This window comes from Moschus berezovskii, chromosome 9 (genome assembly GCF_049115385.1).
Source record: "Moschus berezovskii isolate FMDL1 chromosome 9, NW_MosBer_1.0, whole genome shotgun sequence".
Taxonomy (NCBI): domain Eukaryota; kingdom Metazoa; phylum Chordata; class Mammalia; order Artiodactyla; family Moschidae; genus Moschus; species Moschus berezovskii.
The window spans coordinates 99,804,311-99,829,812 of NC_142468.1; the positions used below are offsets into that span (position 1 = coordinate 99,804,311).

At 46.9% G+C, this 25,502-nt stretch overlaps 1 protein-coding gene across 4 annotated transcripts; it reads left to right on the forward strand.

Moving 5' to 3' along the window:
* The first annotated feature begins 12,453 nt into the window (after positions 1–12,453).
* On the forward strand, positions 12,454–22,464 carry KLHL33 (kelch like family member 33). Of its 4 annotated transcripts, none has more exons than XM_088840039.1 (5): positions 12,454–12,538; positions 12,815–13,591; positions 18,609–19,533; positions 19,652–19,819; positions 19,914–22,464. In XM_088840039.1, exons 1-5 carry the CDS (start codon positions 12,454–12,456, stop codon positions 20,464–20,466), a joined length of 2,508 nt encoding a protein of 835 aa, XP_088696165.1. In that variant the 3' UTR covers positions 20,467–22,464. The 4 variants fall into 4 exon arrangements, with proteins under 4 accessions (XP_088696165.1, XP_055292662.2, XP_055292664.2 ...); XM_055436687.2 differs by having other exon boundaries at positions 12,468–12,574; positions 19,914–22,463; XM_055436689.2 differs by lacking the exon at positions 12,454–12,538 and adding an exon at positions 12,574–12,592 and having other exon boundaries at positions 19,914–22,463.
* Positions 22,465–25,502: the final 3,038 nt, after the last annotated feature.

Genomic DNA, 25,502 nt, shown 5'->3' on the forward strand with positions numbered 1-25,502 from the left:
CAAACATCCCACTCTCCCACCATTACTTCCTGTTTTTCCAATTGACTCCACGTGTCTTCACTGCCATCCTCCAACTAAGTGCCAGTCATGAGCACCTCATTGCAAATAACTAATCTCTTTTGCTTCTCTTGCTTTTGTCACACGCAGTTCTTCACTGACTTTATGCCTACACCCATTCAGCTGAAAGGGCTAGGGAAAAACAGCCAAGCTGACTTTAAATTCATTACCATGAAACTTCAGTGAGTCCTTTATGCTGAAAGTAGTATTTGCAAGTCTTTTCATTTGCCCTCCTTTTTTTGCCGGGGGACTCTGTGTTGCTTGTGGCATCAAAGTTGGGAATTCATCACTTAACTCTTTTCTGATCCCTGTTTTATTCCTTCTGACCCCTCGGATCTCCAACATCCCCTTCATTCTCACTTTTTGGTAGAAAATAGAGACAGTGAAAAGGTTCACAAGCTCCTACCACTATACTTACCATAACTTGCAGCATTTCTACCCATGTGCTCTGCTTTCTCTCCTGTTACTGTACTTTTTTTCCCTCCTCTTATTATTTTTGTTGTTTACATTTTTCTCTACTGTTACTGCATACCAGTGGTTCTCAGCTGGGACTGAGTTTGCTCCCAGAGGGCATTTGGTTGTGACAACCGAGAGGGTGCTTCTGGGTAGAGGCCAAGGATGCTGCAGTATGGCTTACAGTACACAGAACAGCTCCCTGCAACAGAATTATCTGGGATTAAATGTCATTACTGTCAAGGTTGAGAAGCATTGCTCTAAACAAACTGCCCAGGCTCCCCTCCAAATCCTTGGACAGCTGGTCCCATGCTCTTTCAAGGACATCTCTCATCTCCTTTCCTGTAGGGTCAGTATTTTCCTTTCTCTCTTGGAGCATCCTATCAGCATGCAAATACGCTGTCATTTTTCTCATCTTAACAAAGACCCTTGACCCCATTACCCCTTCCAATTGCTTCCAATTTTCCTGCTCAATTTTTAAAAAACATAGTTATTTTTAAAATTCAAGTATAGTTGATTTACAGTATTATGTTTCAGATGTATAGCATAGTGATTCAGTATTTTTATAGATTATACTCCACTTAAAGTTATTGTAAAATACTGTATTCCCTGTGCTGTACTAATATATCTTTATAGTTTATTCATTCTGCTCTGTTTTATAGCAGAACATCTTAAAAGAGCCATCTGCACTTCCTCTCCACCAGTTTCCTATTAAGTTGACTGCACCCAACTGTTACCATGATCAGACTTGCATGAACCAAAATCTAATGGCATCTGCTTCATCTTACACAGGCTGTCAGCAGGATTTGGCACACCCTCTTAGAAACACTGTCTTTACTTGGCTTTAGGACATAATCTCTGGTTTGCCTCAGTTGCCTTTGCTGGTTTCTCCTAATCTCCATAGCTCTTGAGAGTTCAGTCCTTGGACTATTTCCTGTTTACATACATACTTTGAGTGATGTCATCCAGTCTTATACATTAAAGCCATTTCATTGTGGTGGGCTCCCCATTTTTTAGCTCCAATCTGGACTTATATCCTGAATATCTAGTTGCCCTCAGCATTTCTACTTGGATGCTTAATAGGCATCTCAAATTTAACATATACAAAATTGAACTTGTCCCAGCTTACTGCTGCAGTCTGCTGTTTCAGTCAATGACAACTCCATCCTTATAGTTGTTCATGTCAAAGTGCCTTGGTGTTACCTTTGACACCTCTTTCATCTCCTCTAATTGATCAGATCACATTGACTTTAACTTTACAATATATCCAGAATCCACTGCTGGACTTCACTGCTGCCATCGTAGCCCAAGCCAGAATTATCTATCTCTAAGATTATTGCTTGAACATCTGGGAGTTCACGGTTCACATATTGCTGAAGCCTGGCTTGGAGAATTTTGAGCATGACTTGACTAGCGTGTGAGATGAGTGCAATTGTGCGGTAGTTTGAGCATTCTTTGGCATTGCCTTTCTTTGGGATGGGAATGAAGACTGACCTTTTCCAGTCCTGTGGCCACTGCTGAGTTTTCCAAATTTGCTGGCATATTGAGTGCAGCACTTTCACAGCATCATCTTTCAAGATTTGAAATAGCTCCACTGGAATTGCATCACCTCCACTAGCTTTGTTCGTAGTGATGCTTTCTAAGGCCCACTTGACTTCACATTCCAAGGCTCTAGGTCAGTGATCACATTATCGTGACTATCTTGGTCGTGAAGATCTTTTTTGTACAGTTCTGTGTATTCTTGCCACCTCTTCTTAATATCTTCTGCTTCTGTTAGGTCCATACCATTTCTGTGGTTTTTCCCGTGGTCATGTATGGATGTGAGAGTTGGACTGTGAAGAAAGCTGATAGCCTAAGAATTATTGCTTTTGAACTGTGGTGCTGGAGAAGACTCTTGAGAGTACCTTGGACTGCAAGGAGATATAACCGGTCCATTCTAAGGGAGATCAATCCTGGGTGTTCATTGGAAGGACTTATGCTAAAGCGGAAACTGCCATACTTTGGCCACCTCATGCGACGAGTTGACTTGCTGGAAAAGACTGATGCTGGGAGGGATTGGGGGCGGGAGGAGAAGGGGACGACAGAGAATGAGATGGCTGGATGGCATCACCGACTCGATGGACATAAGTTTGAGTGAACTCCGGGAGTTGGTGATGGACAGGGAGGCCTGGCGTGCTGTGGTTCATGGGGTCGCGGAGACTCGGACACGACTGAGTGACTGAACTGAACTGAAGATTATTGCAGGAGCGGGTCTATGTGTTTCCACCATTTCCCTCATATATAGTCAGCTCTCAACAGCAGTCATTCAGAGTGAATAGTGTGAATGTGGAAGCCAGATTATGTCACTCTTCTCAAAATCCTCCCATGTTTTCCCACCTCAGAATAAAATCCAGAGTCCTCTCAATGCCTGTGAGAACTTCCATGACCTGCCCCACCCTTCCCCCTTTACTGCTTTGACCTTATTACCTGCTACTTATCTGGTCATTCACTGTGCTCCAGCCTCATCTGTCTTTTCTTCCTTAAACACAGCAGGTTTGCCGCCCCTAAGGTCTTGTTGCCCCTTCTGCCTGGGAGGCTCTTCCCAGAGGTGTTGGCTCAGCTTAGTTTAGTGAGGTCTTCCTGACAACCCTACTTAAAATTGTACTTCTCTTGTGCTTTCTAGCCCACTGTCCTGTTTTACTTCTCTGCATAGCACTCCGTTCCATCACTCAGTCATGTCCGACTCTTTGCGACCCCGTGGACTGTAGCCTACCAGGCTTCTCCGTCCATGGGATTCTCCAGGCAAGAATACTGGAGTGGGTTACCGTTTCCTTCTCCAGGGGATCTTCCCGACCCAGGGATTGAACCCGGGTCTCCCGCATTGGAGGCAGACGCTTTAACCTCTGAGCCACCAGGGAAGCCTAAGCACCTTGTAATCTAGTGGTTGTGTTTATTATGTTCTTCGTCCTCTTGCTGGAACTCCCTGAGAGAAGGACTATCTTGTTTTATTCATTGACATATCATCTCACAGTACTTAAAATAGGGTCTGGCACATAGTTGACATTGAATTAGTATTTGCTAGTGGGTACAGCTCCATGGTGGGTTTCCCAGGTGGTGCTAGTGGTAAAGAACCCGCCTGCCAATGCAGGAGAGGTAAGAGACACATCATGGCAGTCCACTCCAGTATTCTTGCCTGGAGACTCTCACACAGTCCATGGGGTTGCAAAGAGTCGGACATGACTGAAGCAACTTAGTATGCACTCACACATAGCTCAGTGGTGGAGCATTTGACTACAATTAGTATTTGCTGAATAAATGAATAAATTTATGGGAAACTAAACCAAAGAAATAAAGGACTATAAAACATGGCTTGGGCAAAAAGATTTTAAAAATTGAGATTAAATGAGCTTGGAGACAGTTTCTGATTACTTATTAAGTAGGAAATGATGATAAATATTCTTTTGTTTTTTACAAAGGACAGACATAAATGGGTTGAAATGCATTTAGGGGTAGAGGTCTAAAGTGGAAACTTTGAAATGGAAGATAGAAGATAAATTCTTGACTGTATTTGAGAACAGGAATGATCTGTTTCTCTAGGGTCAGGGAGTTTTCAAGTATGTTATTACACATTAGCCTCAGGTATTTATTTGTAAATTTTTATTAATATCATCAGGTGGAATGGATTTTGGAGAAGGGCTGTCTTTGGCACTGTAGCTGCAGTTCATATTGTTCAGTGGAGGGGGGCTCTCCTTAGGAAAATTTAAAGTGAAAGTGAAGTCGCTCAGTCATGTCCAACTCTGCAACCCTATGGACTGTAGCCTACCAGGCTTCTCCATCCATGGGATTTTTCAGGCAAGAGTACTGTTGTGGGTTGCCATTTCCTTCTCCTGGGGATCTTACCGACCCAGGGATCAAACCCAGGTCTCCCGCATTATAGGCAGGTACTTGACTGTCTGAGCCACCAGGAAACTTTGGGCTGTTGTAAAACCCTTGTATGGGTGGTCCAGTGGTTAAGAGTCCTTAAGGGTGGTTAAGACCACCCTTCCCTGGTGGTCCAGTGGTTAAGAGTCCACCTGCCAATGGGGCAACTTAGGCCCATGTTCCACAGCTACTGAAGCTCACATGCTCTAGAGCTCATGTTTGGTAATGAGAAGGCTGCACACTGCGATGAGACAATAGGTCCCACTTGCAGCAGCTAGAGAAAACTAGTGTGTAGCAACGAAGACCCAGCACAACCAAGAATAATAACAAAACCCTTGTATGTCCAAAGCTTTGGGCTACACAAGAGTAGACCCGAAGTTTGTGGATCCAGGAGATTAAAAAGGCTCCTTGATTCCTAAATTGTGAACTCCTAGCTGTTTCACTTCCTGAGCCTCTTACTAACAGTAAAGGATCAGTGTGTCCTGCTGGTTTTCACAGATGAAGGCACAGGAACATCAGGCCCCTGGACAGCATCTCCAGCCAGCTCAGGTATAGGGCCCCAGGGCAGGCTGATGGGATGACAGGTAGGCTTCTGTTATGGAAGGCTCTGTGAGAAAGAGAACCTGTTGCTCAGCTTCTCTACCACTGAACTAGTCCAACCCCTGAGCTCTGTGACCCTGTAGCTTGGAATCTTCCCAGACTCAATGTCTGTGAGAGCAGCCATAGCACTTCATGAAGACACATGTGCTGCTCTGACTGAATGGTTAGGAAAAGCGAGCAGGACCAGGGTAAGCACCATTGTCAGTCTGTACTCTGGGACAACTGCCCCGCTTAATGGGGCAGTTACTGTATACCCACCTGCCTTTGGTTTGTCCACAGGTCCTGCTCCGAGGTATAGCCTGAAGGAACAGGAGTGTTGAGAGGTAGATCTCGGGTCCCCCTTTGGTGTGGCTTCTGCACTCTGTAGAAGGCCACCTAGTCTTCAAAGCCCTTTTGGCTACAGAGAAAGGAAACCCCAGATTCAACAGGGAACAGAGAGTGAGTCCCCTGAAATTTCTTTCCTTGGGAATTTAGATATAAATGGCTCCTTTACTCTTCAGTTTTTTCTGTTTTGTTGGCATTTCTTCCAAACTGGTAACCATTAAGCCTGTTCAGACATACTTAGCTGGAGACTCTAGCCACTCTCCCCATGGCCAGTACCCGCCATCACAGAAATTCCTCTTTTGTCAGATTTTGGCTCCTCCTCCCTGAATCCACTTAAGTCATTACTGATTTTGGGGCATCTACTCTATGCTGGGAAATGGGTTAGGTAAGATTTATCTCTCTAACCTTCCCCTCTGGTTCACTCACCTGGTTGTAATCAGAGCGCCCACAGAGGCAAGACTGTGACTCTGAATATCTGCCGAAACACCAGCCATACTGGCAATCTGACACTAGGCAGCACCCACTCTGTACACCCATGTCAGTCCTATTTCCTCAGACATCTCAGGGACTTCCCTGGTGGTCCAGTGGCTAAGACTCCACGTTCCCACCACAGGAGGCATGAGTTCAACCCTTGGTCAGGGAACTATATCCCACATGCTGTAACTAAAAAGATCTCACATGCCACAACTAAGACCTGGTGTAGCCAAAGGAAAAAAAAAAAAGACCCAACATCTCAAATCATTCAGGAACCCGAAAATGAGATTTAGAACACACATTCCTTCATGGGGAGAGAACCCCCAACCCAAAGCAGTAGCACTGTCTGGGTACCACCAAAGCCAAAGAGAGGAATGGAGTTGGGGGAGGACCAAATTCAGTAATCAAAGAACACCATGCAATTCATCATTGAAATGAAGGATGGAGAGAACTGCTGAAAAAGGGGATGGGGCCTTCAGTTCAGTCGGTCACTTGAGTCCAACTCTTTGCAACCCCATGGACTGCAGCATGCCAGGCCTCCCTGTCCATCACCAACTCCCGGAGCTTGCTCAAACTCATGTCTATCGAGTTGGTGATGCTATCCAACCATCTCATCCTCTGTCATCCCCTTCTCCTCCCACCTTCAATCTTTCCCAGCATCAGGGTCTTCTCCAAGTTCAGTTTTTGGAGTCAGTTCTTTGCATCAGTGGTCAAAGTATTGGAGTTTCAGCTTCAGCATCAGTCCTTCCAATGAACATTCAGGACTGATTTCCTTTACGATTGACTGGTTCAATCTCCTTGCAATCCAAGGACTCTCAAGAATCTTCTCCAACACCACAGTTCAAAAGCATCAATTCTTCGGCACTCAGCTTTCTTTATATTCCAACTTTCACATCCATACATGACCACTGAACCATAGCTTTAACTACACGGACCTTTGTTGGCAAAGTATGTCTCTGCTCCTTAATATGCTGTCTAGGTTAGTTCCGAGGAACAAGCGTCTTTTAATTTTGTGGGTGCAGTCACCATCTGCAGTGATTTTGGAGCCCCCCAAAATAAAGTCTGTCACTGTTGCCACTGTTTCCCCATCTATTTGCCGTGAAGTGATGGGACCAGGTGCCATGATCTTAGTTTTCTGAATGTTGAGTTTTAAGCCAACTTTTTCACTCTCCTCTTTTACTTTCATCAACAGGCTCTTTGGTTCTTCTTTGCTTTCTGCCATAAAAGTGGTGTCATTTGCATATCTGAGGTTATTGATATTTCTCCTGGAAATCTTGATTTCAGTTTGTGCTTCATCCAGCCTGGCATTTCTCATGATGTATTCTGCATGTAAGTTAAATAGGCAGTATACAGCATGTATATTAAATAGGTATGTTATACTGCACATAACTTAAATAGGCAATATACAGCCTTGAAGTACTCCTTTCCCGATTTGGAACCAGTTTTGTTCCATGTCCAGTTCTAACTGTTGCTTCTTGACCTGCATACAGATTTCTCAAGAGGCAGGTCAGGTGGTCTGGTATTCCCGTCTCTTTAAGAATTTTCCATGGTTTGTTGTGATCCACACAGTCAAAGGCTTTTGCATAGTCAATAGTAGATGTTTTTCTGGAACTCTCTTGCTTTTTCGATGATCCAATGAATGTTGGCAATTTGATCTCTGGTTTCTCTGCCTTTTCTAAATCCAGCTTGAACATCTGGACGTTCATGGTTCACGTACTGTTGAAGCCTGGCTTGGAGAATTTTGAGCATTACTTTGCTAGCATGTGAGATGAGCGCAATCGTGCAGTAGTTTGAACATTCTTTGGCATTGCCTTTCTTTGGGGTTGGAATGAAAACTGACCTTTTCCAGTCCTGTAGCCAAATTTGAGTCTTCCAAATTTGCTGGCATATTGAGTGCAGCACTTTCAAGGCATCATTTTTTAGGATTTGAAATAGCTCAACTAGAATTCCATCACCTCCGCTTGCTTTGTTCATAGTGATTCTTCCTAAAGCCCACTTGACTTCTCATTCCAGGATATCTGGCTCCAGGTGAGTGATCACACCATCGTGGTTATCTTGGTCATGAAGATTTTTTGTATAGTTCTTCTATGTATTCTTGCCACCTCTTCTTAATATCTTCTGCTTCTGTTAGGTCCATACCATTTCTGTCCTTTATTATACCCGTCTTTGCATGAAATGATCCCTTGGTAACTCTAATTTTCTTGAAGAGATCTCTAGTCTTTCCCATTCTATTGATTTTCTCTATTTCTTTGCATTGATGACTAAGGAAGGCTTTCTTATCTCTTCCACATTGTAGGCAGATGCTTTACAGATGTTCTCTGGAACTCTGCATTCAAATAGATGTATCTTTCCTTTTCTTCTTTGCCTTTAGCTTCTCTTCTTTTCTCAGTTATTTGTAAGACCTCCTCACACAACCATTTTGCCTTTTTGCATTTCTTTTTCTTGGGGATGGTCTTGATCACTGCCTCCTGAACAGTGTCACGAACCTCCGTCCATAGTTCTTCAGGCAGTCTATCAGATCTAATCCCTTGAATCTATTTGTCACTTCCACTGTATAATCGTAAGGGATTTGATTTAGGTCATACCTGAATGGTCTAGTGGTTTTCCCTAGTTTCTTCAATTTAAATCTGAATTTGGCAATAAGGAGTTCATGATCTGAGCCAGCTGATCTGAGTCAGCTCCCAGGCTTGTTTTTGCTGACTGTGCAGAGCTTCTCCATCTTTGGTTGCAATGAATATAATCAGTCTGATTTCAGTATTGACCATCTGGAGATGTCCATGTGTAGAGTCTTCTCTTGTGTTGTTGGAAGAGGGTATTTGCTATGACCAGCATGTTCTCTAGGCAAAACTCTGTTAGTCTTTGACCTGCTTCGTTTTGTATTCCAAGGACAAGTGTGCCTGTTACTCCAGGCATCTCTTGACTTCCTACTTTTGCATTCCAGTCCCCTGTAATGGACATCTTTTTTTTTTTTTTTTCCGGTGTTAGTCCTGGAAGGTCTTGTCGGTCTTCACAGAACTGTTCAACTTCAGCTTCTTCAGCATTATAGGTTGGGGCATAAACTTGCATTACTGTGATATTGAATAGTTTGTCTTGGAAATGAGCAGAGATCATTCTGTTGTTTTTGAGATTATATCCAAGTACTGGGGGCCGACTAGCATACAAACTACTTTTAATATAATTGATGAATGCCTCTTGCTCATTCCATCACCTAGCCCTTCAGAGAAGCAGAAACCAGGGTTCTAGGTCATTGTACACTGAAGGCAGAAGTGGAGGACCTTACCAATTGTGGCAGAGATGCTCAGGTAGGAAAGTGGTCCATGAGATGGCAAGGACAGTTCGTGTGGGGATGCCTGTACTAGGGTGATATTAACAAAAGTTTACCCGTTAGTGGAGAGAAAAGGGGCAATAGAGTGTGCTCCAGGCCTGGATATCCTTCTCACCTTGAGATCCCCAGAGGTTTTGGTCCTGGTGAGTGCCCCAGTGGCTGAGAAGAAGATGGAAACTTCCATCTTCTGGGCCACACTCACCACTGTGGAACCGTATTTTCTAAGAAAATGCTTCCTATGTAAAGGAAAAAAGAGAAGAGATGAGGTTTTGAGGAGCTCCTCCTGGCTTCTTTCATTCAGCCCAAAGTATCACCCCTCTACTCAGTTTAGTGTTGGTGACTTAAGTTAGGCTGGGAAGCATAAGGGAATTTTGGCCCAGGGACTTAACAAGGACTCTTGAGTGGTCTGCTGGCCAACCTGTGAATGACACAGAGAATCAGAAGTCAAGGAGTCTTTTCTGAGGAGGGTGCACATTTCTCAGTCAATTTCCCACTGTCTCACCTTGACACCCAAAGAAGCCAGTGACTTGTTGGCTGGGGTTTGTGGGGAGAAGTGTCCCCAGAAGGTAGTTGATAAAGGAGAGGAAGATGAGGAAGAAGATAATCTGCACCTGGAACTCGACGGGTGACATCCCCCACGCCCCACTCCCCCAGGGAGAGAGAGAAAGTGAGACAGAGAAAGAAAGGTGATGGAAGAGGAGGCAAAACTCTTCCTCCTCCCTCTCTGTGTCTCATCTTCACTGTTCTCTTCAATCCTCTGGTCCCCTTTCCCGCCAGCCCCTTTCCATAAAGTATTGTGGTTAAATGGTTGTTCTTTTCCTTCTTGCCTCAAACTGCAAAGCGTCCCTTCCCATGCTAGAGGTGAATCTGAAGACTGTAACTATCTGGGAGCAAGAAACAGGGCATCTCTCACCTGGTAATCATGCCTAGTGCTCATCCCAACAGATCCTCAGAAGGAGTCCTCTTTACTTTCCCCTTCAAGAACTGGCATGTGGAGTCTCTCCTAGCAGAACTGGCTAGTTTCAGGTTTGTGTCCCTGGAAATCAGTTCTGTCAACCACACACACATCTCCCACATTCAGTCTGCTCCTCATCTTTCTAGCGCTCTCTGCTATCCCCTTAGTCTTTTCACCCCAAACTCAATTCCCCTTCACCTGCCTTGGACTCCCACTCCATGCCTGCCACTGCAGCACCCAGAATAGTCACAGTCACCAGGCCCACCACCCAAAACTCATTTACGGGATCCATGTTTAGTAGCTGTGCTCCTTGCTCCTGGAAGGGCAGAACACAGAGGTTGGGGGTCACAGAGACTTTACTGGCTGATTTGATGCCTCCATCTAATTCTTAAAATGAATTGCCCAGGGCACTGTGATGACCTAGAGGGGTGGGATAAGGAGTGGGTGGGAGGGAGGCTACAAAGGGAGGGGACATATATATATATATATACTGATTCACATCATTGTATGGCAGAAATCAACACAACATTGTAAAGCAATTATTCCCAATTAAAAATTGACTTGCCCAGGCTGGAGCCACAAAAGTAGAAGCTGGATGGTCAGTGGACTTGAGAAAAGGGCTCACCAAGGAAAGAAATGGGTTTTATCCAGAACAGGTTCAAAAGGGTCTTCATGTAGCCTACCATAGGCACAGCCATGGCTACTGCATTGGAGAAAGCAAAGATGATTCCATGGAACTGCTAAACTCAGAACGCAAGCTGTGCAAGATGGGGAAGTAGGGGCCACGAGAAAGGAGAGGAGTCAGTCAGTCTCAGCAACTCCCGACAGGACTGGGGGCCCTAAGAGATCATGGACTCACAAGAGACTTACCACTGGTGGAGGTGACTGAGATACACAGGCTGGTGATATTACTGGCTGAAGCTGAGAGCAGTATTATAATGAGCCATCTGAACCCTGGAGTGAGATAGGAATGGGGCTCCTTTAATTCACTCAGGCCGAGTCCTAAAGTCCTTCCTACTGTCCCACAGAGTGATGAGCCCATACCTGTGCCTGAGCAGTGAGCCAAGGCAGCAGCAGGTAGAGGATAATGCCCCGGATATCCAGCATGCAATAGATCTGGGGAAGCAGGGTAGGGAGGGAGGAGTCAAGGTCATCCTCAGCCTTCTCACCCTCGGAGGTACCCTTGAGACTCTCCTCTGGAGCAAAATCCTCTTTTCATGCTTTCATCCCCAACCTTTGAGAATCCTGAGTACCAATCTGTTACCATGACTTCCATGGTCCAGCTAACACACACAGGGACTTGCCAGGTCTGGCCCCTGAATTCTGCAGATGATCTTCTTAGGAGCATGGTTCCACATGGGGCTCCTGAGCAGAGGTGGAAAAAATAATGTCCCTTGAATGAGATGCCAAGACCCCTCCCCAGCCAGCATGTCAGCAACAAGACCTGGAGGTGCTATGGAGGGAGGTTAGTCCCAAGGAGTTTAATGGAGGATGGACGATCACCCAGAAGAGTGGATTTTATCCAACCTTTGTGGATTCGTTGTGAACTATGGGTCTCACGAGGCAGAGCTGAGCAGAGCTTCCTGAAACATGTGGCTGTGGTGGAGCTGTCCCAGGACCATGGGGCTGGCAGAGAACTCAGGGTCCAGTGTCCTTGTCCTTGTTGGCAGGGGAGGGAACAGGCTGACCTGGGGTTTGTCTCTGCTGGGTAGCACTTCCTCCTCTTCCTGGTAGGGGCTCAAGGTGTTGGCCACCTTGTCTTGTGAAGGGGAGGCCATAGGAGGATCCACACGGAGGTTAGTCACTATCACCCATTTTGAAGCCCAGAACAACCAGAGGTTGCCTCTCTGTTGACCCATCTGGTGGAGAGCAGCCCTGGGGTTGGGTTTGGCTCTCTCACCACTGACTCCATCTCAGGACAAGGAAACCCCTCGCTAAGGGTAGGTCACGGTTGGTAGCCCTGACCCATACCCCTTCACCTGCCCCACCCCTCTGCCCTTCTTGGACCAGATGGGTTATATCTGAGATTCACCCCAGTACTGTTCTCTCCAGGGTCTCAGCTTTAGCATGCACAGAAAAATCAACAAAGGCCAGGACTGACCCCCGAACTCACCCTTCACACTCTCCCAGCTTTCCCCCGTATCAGTCCAGACTTTCTTCACCCGCCTCTCCAGCCCAGCCCAGTGGACACTGGGCTGGCTCACTCCACCACATCCCCTCATCCTCCTTGGCTTCCGAGTTTGCTTTGCTCAGCACCAGGACGTGACCTCCAAGTGGAAGAGGGGAGGAGGTAATCTCGGGTCAGGCCCAGGGGATTGGGTGTTGGAGTTTGGGCACCTGGAAACCAGCCCCTCGCCTGCCAGCAATGGCTATAATTAGCCGGGTGCCACCACTGACAGGGACAGGATTGCATTCCCTCTGCCACTCCGTCAGAAGTAGAGCAGGCCCAAGTGGGAGGATAAGTGGGACGCTGGTGTCTTAAGAGGGTGACTACTGCGATGGGGGTGAGGTGGGCGGGGTGCGGTTTCAGGCACTGGATCTTTACTCATTGTTCTGGCCTTTGCGGCCCCCAGTGCACTTCATAGTTGCCTGTTGTGGCCTAGATGCTAGAGCCCTGCCATAGGGGGAGACGGTTGAAGTAGGAAGTGAGGCTGGAGACAGGGCTTCCTCTGGCCTCTGTGGGTCCAGCTCTTACCCTCTCTTCTCTTTCCCCTTTCTATCTGTAGCGATCCAGCGAACCTGGGCCATGAGCCTCTCGGACTCCACAGGTCACCCCTCGGCGGCAGAGCAAGTCTCTCTTCTGGTCCAGAAGGACGACCTTGACCTCCCTTTGCCCACCCAGAGAACCCCCTCCTGGCCTCCGTCCCCGGATGAGGATCCTGGTTTGCCCCCCTTTCCTCTGGAAGAGCCTGGCCCCAGGCCCATGACCCCAGGGAGCCTTCCTTCTCCAGCCCTGTCCCTGGAGGAAGAAGAGGAGGAGGAAGATGAGGAGGATGGAGAAGACTCCGCGGAGCCCGAGGGGCTGTGCAGCGAGGAGCATCCCAGTCAGTTTTTCGCGGAGGCGCAGCGGCTGCGAGAGCAGAGGTTGCTGATGGACGAGGAGGTGTCAGTCGGGGGGAGAGTGTATGGGGTGCATCGGGTGATCTTGGCCGCAGTTAGCAGCCTCTTCAGAGGCAGGCTGCAGGGCGGCAGAGGTCCGCAACGCCCCCTCAGCCTGGACGTAACCCCGGCGGCCTGGGAGGCCGTGCTGACCTTTGCTTACGAGGGGGAGCTGGGACCCGCCCCACGGGAGGATGTGCTGGTCGCCGCGGAAGCCCTGGGAGCCCCCCGGGTAAAGGCTGTGGCCCAGTGGGGTCGCCGGGGGACTGGATGTGGACGGGAAGATGAAAAGCAGCCCAGCCAGGCAGAGGAACTGAGAGAAAATCTGCGTAGCATTGAGCTTCTGTACCAAGAAGGCATCGGGTGCGACCTGGAGCTGGAGGCAGGCGGCTGCCGGCTGCGGGGTGAGGGCCTGGCGGGGGTGGGCATTGCATTGAGGCATATGCCACCTGGAATGGTATGTGCAAGGAGTAACTGATTCGATCCCTAGCATAGTGCTTTCGATCCCTGCTGAAATCAGAATTTCCCAGGGGGTGGCCTTGGCGCCTCTCCTGACCCACTGAGAATGGGGCATGCGCAGTTGAGTTGTTTTCCTAGGCGCACTGACAGATTTATGCTGTGGCTTTTCCTGTGCCCAGAAACAAGAAACTTCCAGTCAGCTGGCAGGCGCTAAGGTATAGTCCATGCCAGTAGAACAAGCAGAAGGTGATTGACTCAAACAGAGATTAACCAAAGGCCCTTCTTGGCATCTTCTATTTAAGGCATGGGAAAAGCTAGAGGAACATGGTGGAAAAATTTATAGTGTGTCCTTTTGCCTAAGAGAGCTTGACACCATGGCAGACAAGGACCCTACAGCTCATGAGCAAAGTCTGGTACTGTTTTCCCAGAATCTATGGCTACCAGGTTGTGACATTTTGAAGTTAACTCTGCTCATCACTAGGAAAGCTAAAGTGAAAGTTGCTCAGTCGTGTTTGTGGAATTCTCCAGGTGAGAATACTGGAGTGGGTAGCCTTTCCCTTCTCCAGGGGATCTTCCCAACCCAAGGATCGAACCCAGGTCTCCCACATTGCAGGCAGATTCTTTACAAGGGAAGCCCCAAGGAAAGCTAAAGAGGATTGGATAAGTTGAGAATTATTCAGTTTCTGCTGCTGCTGCTGCTAAGTCACTTCAGTCGTGTCCGACTCTGTGTGACCCCATAGATGGAAGCCCACCAGCCTCCCCCGTCCCTGGGATTCTCCAGGCAAGAACACTGGAGTGGGTTGCCATTTCCTTCTCCAATGTGTGAAAGTGAAAAGTGAAGTCACTCAGTTGTGTCCGACCCTCGGCGACCCCACGGACTGTAGCCCACCAGGCTCCTCCATCCATGGGATTTTCTAGGCAAGAGTACTGGAGTGGCTACTAACATTTAATGAGGTACTGGGTACCAGAAATTTTTTTTTACACATGCCATCTCTTTTAATCTCAGGTATTTCTAGCTGAAGATAAAGAATATTAAACTCAGAGATGTTAACTGGTGAAAATCAGGATATAAGCCCACATCCATTAGCCCAGTCTGCCCTCACTAGTCCATACATTGCTTCTTATGCAGCCAAACCAAAGGCACATAGCACCTGGCAAACGAAGCCAGAGTATAGACATATAAAAGTTTAAAATTAAAAGGGATTAGCTTAGATATTATCTAGTTCAGTGCTTACACCTTACTGATAAGGAAATCAGACTTTAAGACATGTCCAAAGTCACATAGCTACTACTCATTAGAAAAATGACTGGGACCCAAAGTGCTTCTGGGATTCCCAGAAGGAAAAGCATCCTATCTTAGTCACCTTGAGTTGCTATAACAAAAATACCGTAGGCTGGGTGTTTTAACAACGGAAGTTTATTTCTCTTGGTTCTGGAGACTGGGTCAGGGTGCCAGCATGGTCAGGTTCTGGTTAGGGCCTCCTTTCCAGTTTGTAGATGGCTCTGTTCTCACTATATCTTCACATGGCAGAGAGAGACACAGAGAGATTGACGATTTCATGTCTCCTCTTATAAGAGCACTGATCCCAATCATGAGTTCCACACTCATACTTCATTACCTCCCAAAGGCTCTACCTTCAGATACCATTATGTTAGGGATTAAGGCTTCAACATATAAATTTGGGAGGGGTCCAAATGTTTAGTCCATAACAGATTTTGAAGTATTTGTTATAATTTCTGATAGCACTAGATGGAAGGGGAATTTAAAATTTCATAGTTATAAAGTTTTCACTAGGATTTGGAATTTAAACATACTTATATTGATGCTTTCACTTCCTTAACAAACATTCCAACTTAATGGTGGGGATATGTCACTTAAAATTCTGGAGAATAATGATGAGTATGAAGGGGCACAAAATACAAGTGTTTGTGACTCCATTGACAGTAGGCTATGAGCTATAGGCTGATTGATGGTATGGAAGAGGAGATGGTTTCTTGCTTTGAGGAATGCAGATTTTCTCAGGGCAATATATATGTGAAAGATGTCACTAATGTTTACTGCTTGGGAAGCACTGAGCTACTACCTACTGCTTAAAAAGACAATGGAAAGCCATACTGACATCACTTGCCCTTTGAGAGAGGTGAACATGCTGCAGATGGTCAAAGTAGCCTGAGGTTCATAAACCACACTAGGAGCTTGGGTCTGTGTGACATGCCTCAGAGGACTTCTAGCAGCATTTTCCTGCTTTTCTGTAATGAAGCATTTCAAACACATAGCAAAGAAAAGAGAATATTAAGATGAACACTGTAACACTCATCACCCAGTCTTAACAATTAACATTTTACTCTATTTGTTTCTGGAAAAGGAAATGGCAACCCACTCCAGTATTCTTGTCTGGAGAATTCCATGGACAGAGGAGCCTGGTGGGCTATAGTCCATGGAGTTGCAAGAGTCAGACACAACTTAGCAACTAAACCACCATATTTGTTTCATCTATTTTATTTTTTGGTGAAATTTAAAGTATTTCGCTCATAAATACTTGGGTATGTGTCTCTCTAAGAGAGGATATTTTCTCATATAACCACACTGTCTAACAAAATTTATGTGTTAGTCACTTGGTCGTGTCCAACTCTATGCATATGCAACCACATGGACTGTTGCCCACCAGGCTCCACTGCCCATGAAATTCTCCAGACAAGGATACTGGAGTGGGTTGCCATTCCCTTCTCCAGGAGATCTTTCCTGACCCAGGGATTGAACCCGGGTCTCCTGCATTGCAGGCAGACTCTTTACTGTCTGAGCCACCAGGGAAGCCCTTTGCTCAGTATCACCTTGTCCACACTGAAATTTTCTCACTTGTCCAAAATAGTATCTGTTAGAGCAGTTCTGCTCAATCCAGGAACCAATCAAGGTTTACACTGAACTCAGATGTCTCTGAAGCTTCCCTTACTCTTGTCCAGTCCTCTCTCCTTTTCTTTTTCCTCCCTTTTTTTAACGACTTGATTTATTGAAGAAACAAGATTAGTTTTCCCATCAGTTCCGTTCAGTTCAGTCGCTCAGTTGTGTCCGACTCTTTGCGACCCCATGAATCACAGCACGCCAGGCCTCCCTGTCCATCACCAACCCCCAGAGTTCACTCAAACTCATGTCCATCGAGTTGGTGATGCCATCCAGCCATCTCATTCTCTGTCGTCCCCATCTCCTCCCGCCCCCAATCCCTCCCAGCATAGAAAGCTCCAGTTTCTAGATTTGTATGCATTTTCCTTCTGTGTTTTTTTTTAAACTTGTTCTTTTAGCCTCTCAATTTCCTATAAACTTGAATTTAATCTAAAGGTTAGATTAAAGTTAAATATTTTGGTCAGAATACTTCATACTTGATGCCAACTGCCTCAAATTGAGTTACGTTAGGAAGCATATGTTGTTGTTGTTCGCTAAGTTGTGTCCGACTCTTTGCCACCCCATGGACTGCTGCATGCAAGGCTCCCCTGTCCTTCATAAACTCCTGCAGTTCAGATTCATGTCCGTTGAGCTGGTGATGCTATCTAACCATCTCATCTTCGGCTATCCCCTTCTCCTTTTGCCTTCAAGCATATGAGTTCTAGTTATTTAACAACATTTATTTAAAAAAATATTTATTTGGCTGCCTTAGGTCTTCACTGCTGCACGAGGGCTTTATAGTTGTGGAGTGCAGGCTTGAAAGAACATGGGCTTAGTTGCCCTGCGGTACATGGGATGTTAGTTCCCTGACCAGGGATCAAACCCACGTCCCCTGCATTAGAAGATGGATTCTTAACCACTGGACCACTAAGAAAGTCCCCTAACGACATTTTAAATAATTTATTTATTTTTAATTTTTAATAGGACATTTTCAGTGTCATGAGGGCCATGCACATAAGCAGGGAACTGATACACAAGTATGCTCAATGCAGCCTGGCAGCAGTCACAGTGCATGACACTGCCCAGATGTCTACTACATGGAGATAAAAAATAAATCACTCCCTTTCACTAGGACTCAGTTTCCTTATCTTAAAATGAGCGCTTGAACTAGATGGTTTTGAAGGTCTCCAGTTTACAGTGTCGTGATTCCATAACTGTATCAAGGAGGTGGGTATGCAAAGAAAAACTATAACACTTGGGAAGTATTAAGCCCTAAATCTTGGGTAAGAGAAGATAGCAGTTAGATGAGGTTGGATCATAGCCATCCCTGAGTGTGGTACCATTTTCTAAGTAAAATCTGACTAACAGAATGGCTGATGTCAGTGGCTCTTCTAATTGTAGAGGAAAGAACTTTATTCTGTGCACAGTATGGAAAGATCTATATAAGTTACACATTGGTCTTTGCAGTTTATTTTTTACCCCCTTTTAGCAAATGTTCTTTATAGCCTCTTCTCCACTTAATCAGTCAGGACCCTTTTTCTAATTGGCCTGCATCAAAAAAACTAAAGCAATGTTTTTCAAGGGGCTTCCCAGGCAGCTCAGTGGTAAAGAATCTGCCTGCTAATGCAGGAAATGAGGAAGCACATGATTGAACCTTGGGTGGGGAAGATCCCCTGGAGGAGGAAACAGCAACCCGCTCCAGATTTCTTGCATGAAAAATCTCATAGACAGAGGAGCCTGGCAGGCTACAGTCCATGGGATTGCAAAGAGTTGGACACGATGGAGCACATGCACACAATGTTTTTCAAAGTGTCTTCAGGTCACTAACATGAGAATAATGCAGGGTGCTTGAAAATGTTAAAACACAAATTCCTAGGATCTCCCTCTGGAGCTACTGGGTCAAAATCTCTGGGGGTGGGTCTGTGAAAATTTCATTTCAACAAGCCCCTAGTAGTGTTCTGGTGCGCATATCGCAGTTTAGCCTGTGGTCTTGGGTGGTTGGCCCAAAGTGGGGGTTGTGAAATCGAGAGAGTGCCTAGTGGTTTGCAACACTCTGGATTCCCCTCTGCTTCTCCCTCTTGCAGTGCACCGAGCAGCCCTCGCCTGTGGCAGTGAGTTCTTTGGGGCCATGCTCCTGAGTGGGATGAGGGAATCCCAGGGCACAGAGGTGTCTCTGCACACCATCTCTGCCCAGGACCTGCGACTCCTCGTCTCTTTTGCCTACTCTGGGGTTGTGCGGGCAAAGTGGCCAGGACTGCTGAGAGCTGCCCAGGCTGCTCTGCAGTACCAGAGCTCCTCCTGCCTGGCCCTGTGCCAGAAAGCCTTGGCACGAGGCCTCAGCCCTGCCCGTTGCCTGGCCCTGATCCCCATGGCAGAAGCCCCAGGGTTGGAGAGGCTCTGGAGCAAAGCCCGTCACTACCTCCTCACCCACCTGCCCGCTGTGGCTTTGTGCTCCACTTTCCCTACTTTACCGGCAGCCTGCCTGGCTGAGCTCCTGGACAGTGATGAGCTACACTTGCAGGAGGAGTTCGAGGCCTTTGTGGCTGCATGGCGTTGGCTAGCTGCCAACCCTGACACCCAGGAGTCAGACGCCAAGGCCCTGCTTCAATGCGTCCGCTTTGGCCGTATGTCCACCAGGGAGCTGCGGAGGGTAAGGGCGGCAGGGCTGCCTCCACCCTTGAGCCCCGACTTGCTGCATCAGCTGATGGTGGAGGCTGAGGTTCCAGGACAAGAGAGACGGAGGGAGCCTGACCAGGCACTGGTGGTGATTGGCGGGGACGGGCTCAGATCAGACATGGCCGCCAGACAGCCGTCCCGAGGAGTGTGGTGGGCCCGGGCCTTTCGCTGCGGCATAGGACTGGTTCGAACTGTGGACTGGGGGCGTCTGCCTGCCCTGCCTGCCCCCGGGCGCTTCCGGCACGGGGCTGCGAGCCTAGCAGGAAGTGTGCTCTACGTGTGTGGGGGACAGGATTTCTACAGCCACTCTAACACCCTGGCTTCGACCCTCAGGTATGGATGGGCTCCAGAGAGCGGCAGTTCCCAAGGTGGGCAGCTGAGGGAGTTTGTGGGCCAGCCAACAGCAGACTCCCAGGGTCACTCTTCCCATCTCTTGTCCCACTGTCTCCAGGTGGGACCCCAGTCAAGAGGACTGGGAAGAGATGGCACCTTTGTGCCAGCCTCGGAGCCTTTTCCCCCTGGTGGCGCTGGATGGCCTGCTTTATGCCCTGGGTGGACGAGACAGTGGTATTGCCCTCAGGTCTGTGGAGACTTATAATCCTGAGCTCAATGTCTGGAGGTGAGCCGGGAAGGGGGTGTTCCGGGCATCAGGGGTCTTGTCAGAGGAGAGCTGAAGATGACTCATGCCTGACCACGTGCTCTGTTCTCCACAGGCCAGCACCTCCTCTTCCTGCACCACGCTTTGCCCACGCAGCTGCTGTTCTGGAGGGCCAGCTGTACGTGAGCGGTGGCTGCAGTGAGACTGGCCAGTACCAGGCCTCGTTGCTGCACTATGATCCCAAATTTGAGAAGCCGGCGACACTTCTGAGCCCTATGGGTGTGCCTCGGGCTGGCCACGTCATGGCTGCTCTGGGTGGGCGGCTGTATGTAGCAGGTGGGCTAGGTCAGACTGGGGACCTGCTGAGCTTCGAGGCCTACAATCCAAGTACTGGTAGCTGGACTCACCTGACCCCTCTGCCCTCCCCCCATGTCGGGGCTGCAGGTGCCGTGCTGCAGGGGGAGTTGCTGGTGCTGGGGGGCTACAGCCACCGTACTTATGCCCCCTCCCACCTTATCCATGCCTATTGTCCTGGCCTGGGCCGATGGCTGTGCCTGGGAACTCTGCCAAGGCCTCGGGCTGAGATGCCTGCCTGCATCCTGACCCTGCCCGCTGTGCAGCACGTGACTTTGGTTCCCACACGGCATCAAACTAAACCTGCCGGGTGAGGGAAGCAGTGGTGGATGGAGAGAGGAAGGGATAAGAGAGGACAGAGATGATGAGTGCAGGAAGAAAGAGAAGGCTTTGTTCGTCAGCATTTCATTCTAGCGCAGTGCTTTACAACTCATAAATTGCTTTTGTATATATGATCTGAGTTGAGGAAAAGGTGGTTCTGGAATTCCTAGGGAGAGTATGGGGGAAGGAGAGGCAGTTGAATATCTAGGTAAGGAGAAGAGACCTAGGGGCAACTCTACAAGGTTTAGGGGCCCTGGCTCGATTCTCGGTGGGGAAAGTGCATCTAACTAGGAAGACAGTCATGAAGCATTGGTAGTAAAGGTGTAGGGGCCATGAGAGAACAGTCAGGAAAATTATGATTCTGACCAATGGATTAAGGAGAAAAATGCGGAAAGGTCATCTGTGAAAAGAGTTGAGGAGTATGTCGGGAGGACTGTAGCTGCTGCTTCTTTTTACTCTCCAATTCCTGGGACACCCAGACCCTTTTGATGATGTTCTTTCTCAGGTAGCTGGTAGATCCAGTCTAGCGTTTCCTCAGCCACACACCACAGGCTGCCCCTAAGAGCCTCTTGGATTTCAATCTGAGGACGAATTTCCCTTCTGGACCTGGCATACACAGGGGCCCGAGATGCCAGGGCGACCAGGCAGGAAGGCTGCAGGTGGGAAAAATGATGAGGAAAAGGGAGGCGTCCACGTGGAAAGGGAGGAAGGACTTGAGGGCATGGGGTGGGAGAAGTCAGGAGCTGACTGGCTTCCTTCCTCCCCTTTGGGATGAATCGAGGGATCAGAAGGGAAAACGGCACAGTTGTGGTGTGCGGTCCTAAATTGTGAGGGGAAGCGGCAGAGAGGAGAGAGGCAGAGAAGACTCAGAAAAGTGATTTCTTTTCCCACTTCTCTGTTCCTTTCTTCCAGAGTTTTTTAAATCCATTTCCCTTTTTCCTGGCCAGGGAAAGCTGAGTCAGATGTTTCCTCTCTTTCTTCCTCCACCCTGCTTTTCCGTCCCCTTCCCCCTTCTCTTCTATCTTTTCTCCTTTCTCCCTCACAGTTAGAAATTATCTACTTTGTGCCAGGTACGCTGTGAGGCACTAAGGACCCCAAAATCAGGGATTTTGACCGGAACACAGACTTGCAAGCAAATACAAGTTTTACAGTGGACTTAGAGGTATGGACACTTGCCTCATAGCTCTCACAAGAGCCTCACACCTCACATGTCTCACAGCTGAAGGTATGAAAGCCCAGAGGACAGAGAGGGAACTCTGTCCAGGGAAGCCTTCTTTGAGGGAAGGCATCATTTGATGGGTATAGACTGAACTGGATCTTGAAGTTTCCCTGGAAACTCACCGGTCTGAGGAGGGAGGCATTCCAGTCAGAAGAAAGAGGCAAATGGGACGTTTGGTGCCCTGTGTCTCCACAGCAAAGGGGAAGTCAGTATTCCAGGGGTTCTTCAGGGAATTCTGCTGCTATTCCAGCCTACTGTCTTCCCTGAAAACTTTCTGAAGACAAGGCCTTTCAGTTAACAATTTTGTGTTCCCTTCCTCCACAACTCCCCTACATTTTTCCTGTCTGGTGTTTCCACTTCTGACCCCCGAGCAGCTTAGGGCAAAGGAGGGCCAGTGCTTTGTACAGGTCAATTTTCTCTTACCATTGCTTATTAAGATTCTCACTCTGCTAAGGTCAAGATGAGGGAGCCTCCCTTGCTTCTTTCTTCATCCTGACATGTTTTTCTTTGTTTTGAGATTTTATTATTTTGCTAAGGGCTTTTTCTATATCTCTATTTAGGAACATAGTTGAAAATGAGGAGGGGTAAGTAGGATATATAAGCACAGAGAAGAAAGATTGAAGAGGACAGGGAAGAAGGAAATTGGAAGCACTGAGAAACTACAAGGATTGAGTCTTTAGGGTGAACTTCTGTGACCAAGTTCTTGGTGATTTGTATGCAAACACAGGCTTAAATAAAGGTTTCACCATGACTGAATCATTCTTGTCTGCGTTTTTCCATTAAAAAAAAAAATTCCATTTCCCTTGTAATTTGGTTTTTGTCTCCACTGCACTACCGAAACCATTCTCCCTCATGTCACTGTGACCCATTTCTCACCAAATTAGACAACCTAAGGCCATCCCCATTCTCTTTCATCTTTCTGCAGGAACTGGCTGGCTTGAAAACTGGCTTTTGAAACTGGCTTTTGAAAACTAAAAATTTCTCCTTCCCTGTCTCCAGAGATGGTGCACTCTCCTATGCTTATTTCTCCAATCCAAAGAGGCTGCAAAAAGTCAAATCCTGGTGTCTAAGAGCGTATGGTGCCATCCGAGGTGGAGCTGATAGCCAAGAGTCCAAAAGTATGTAGATGGGGGAGATGGCTGCAGAAGGCTCTATCATTAGGCTTTTTCAATTTTTAATGAATTTATTTTATTTTTGGCTGCGTTGGGTCTCCATTGCCTTGCGAAGGCTTTCTCTAGTTGCGGTGTGCAGGCTTCTCATTGCAGTAACTTCTCTTACTGAGGAGCACAGGCTCGAGGTGCACGGGCCTCAGGAGTTGCAGCACTTAGACTCCACGACATGTGGAATCTTCCTGCACCAGGGATTGAACCCGTGCCCTCTGCCTTGGCAGATTCTTATCTACTGCACCACCAGGGAAGTCCGCTAGCCTTAGTCTTGAAACTGTGGTTGGAATGAGAAGAGAGGAAGAGGTTTCTGATGTGAAGCAGGACCCTGGCCAATGGTCCACTCTTCAGTGAGAGGGCCCTGAATTAAGCCAGGTAACAAGTTGGGGTCTTGGGCATGTGCACTGAGATTCAGGGCAATATTTCGCCCCCAGAAGGGAAGTGGAGTGAGAATCAGGAATTAGGACAGAAATCATTCCTGTAGAGTGGGCAATCATGGCAGTCCAGGAATTAGGCGACAGTTTGGTGAATTCCTAGAGGTGCAGGATTCTTATTTTGGTAAATCAGATAATGAGCCAAAGTGTTGTATATCCTCCCCTGCTAGCTGCCTCCACAGTCTTCCTTCAACCTCCTTTGTGGAAGAGGGTGGAATCTGCACACTTGCTCTCGTCTTTTCCAGGTTGACTCAGAAACTGGATAGGACTAGGAGGTGTGCAGTTTTAGTACCGAAAAGTCTGTTAGACTATAAGAGTCTCCTATGCCTAATTCATGGACAGAGAAGCCTGGTGGGCTACAGTCCATGGGGTCGCAAAGAGTTGGACTCGACTGAGCGACACACACACACACACACCTAATTCTGGGTTATCCATGTTCCTCTCTTACCTTGCTTCATGGTGCGCTTCAGAAAGCTCACTTCCCCTCTGTCCTAGGCCTTAATGACTCACTTGGGTTCTGGTTAAATTTTTCTGTTTTTTAGCAGCCCTCACCTCCACTTGGATTTACCACTATCATCAGTTCAGATTCATCATGCTTTGTTGGTGCTATCATTTTTCCTAGACACAAAGCTTTGTCATCACCTTTAGCTTGTTCTCCTCTTATCTTATTTTTCACTTGACTCATCATGGAATTCTGTACTATTGAAACAGAAACTTTACTGATTCCTTCTCCCAGTGTTTTCCCTGTCAAATATACTACATAGTTTATGTCCTGGACATCTGGAAATCTGATAGCAGAGAAGTTTAAAACACAAACGAAAAATATATACACAAGAGTAAAAACCACATAAAAATCCTACTTCAGGGAACTCCCTGGCAGTTCTGTGGTTAGGACTTGGCCCTTTCACTGCTAGGGGTCAGGGTTCAATCCCTGGTTGGGAAACTAAGATCCCAAAAGCCCTCCGGTGCGTCCAAAAAAAAAAATCCTACTGCAAAACTAAGTACCATTATTTATCTAGACAGACAGTCCAGGATATAGAAGCAACAATGTCCAACTCCAAAGAGTGAAAAACTACATAGAAAGATTGTTCAGTAGAACATGGAAATGGAGATTTTGGAGAGAGTGTAACTCAAACCTTCCTTTACACAGTGTAAGAAGCCAAGGCAGGTGGCACAGTCTGGATAATAAAGAGGAACATTTTCAATGAGAGCAATCTCCAAGTGACATACCTATAACATTGGGACCCGGAGATTGTCTGGGACAAGTATCACAGGTTAGGTTTATATGCAGGACAGTCATAATTACTCTTTTAGGGCCACAGACTACATTCCAAATCTGAGCTAACTCTTGGGATCAAAGGATCATAGGTGGAAAAGTATGAATTTAACACAACTCCTGCTAATACAACTACAAAAAAAAATACATACATTACATACATATATATACATATGCATATTATACAAGCCTGAATACATGTGTATGTCATTAGCGGTAAGATTACTGTCTTTTATAGTCTTTATTTCCTCTGAGAGATAGACCTTTATAGATGATTCAAAATACAATCATTTGTATTTCTAATCAGAACAGTGAAAAAAGTACAGCTTGAGAGTGAACTGAATTAGAAGTAGTAACTTGAGCTCAAGCTCCAAATCAATTGCTGTTTTGGTAATCATGAGTAGATCCCTTAATCACTTTGAATGCCAGTATCTTAATCCATAAAACGGGGATAGCACCTATATATGAACATCATAAGGTTATTATAGTCACGAGCCACAGAAGCCACAGACTATCCTTGGGATAGTCCTAAGGACCTCTACGCACATTTTGAAAATAATTTAGCTGATAGTTCGTAAATTAAGTTTCCAGGCTACATCCTTTTAGATTAGTGAGCTAGATGATGCAAAAAAAAAAAGGGGGGGGGGAGGGGCCAGTGTGCTGCAACATCCCTGAGATCATGAGTGCCATACAGAGGGTTACAGGTTTATGCCCAGCTAATGCAGACTAACACTGCTCCTGAGATAGGGATATGGATTCATCTGGACTCCAGCTGAGGGTAAGGCACTTGGGGGCTAGAGGTCTTCTAGTTATGTATCAGTTTGACTCATCAGCAGACAGGTAATCTGAGCCTCAAAGCATTACATACTTTTCAAACAACTTACTGATGTAAGTCAACTCTCTCATAACAGAGAAAGAACTAGTTTAAGTGTTTGCT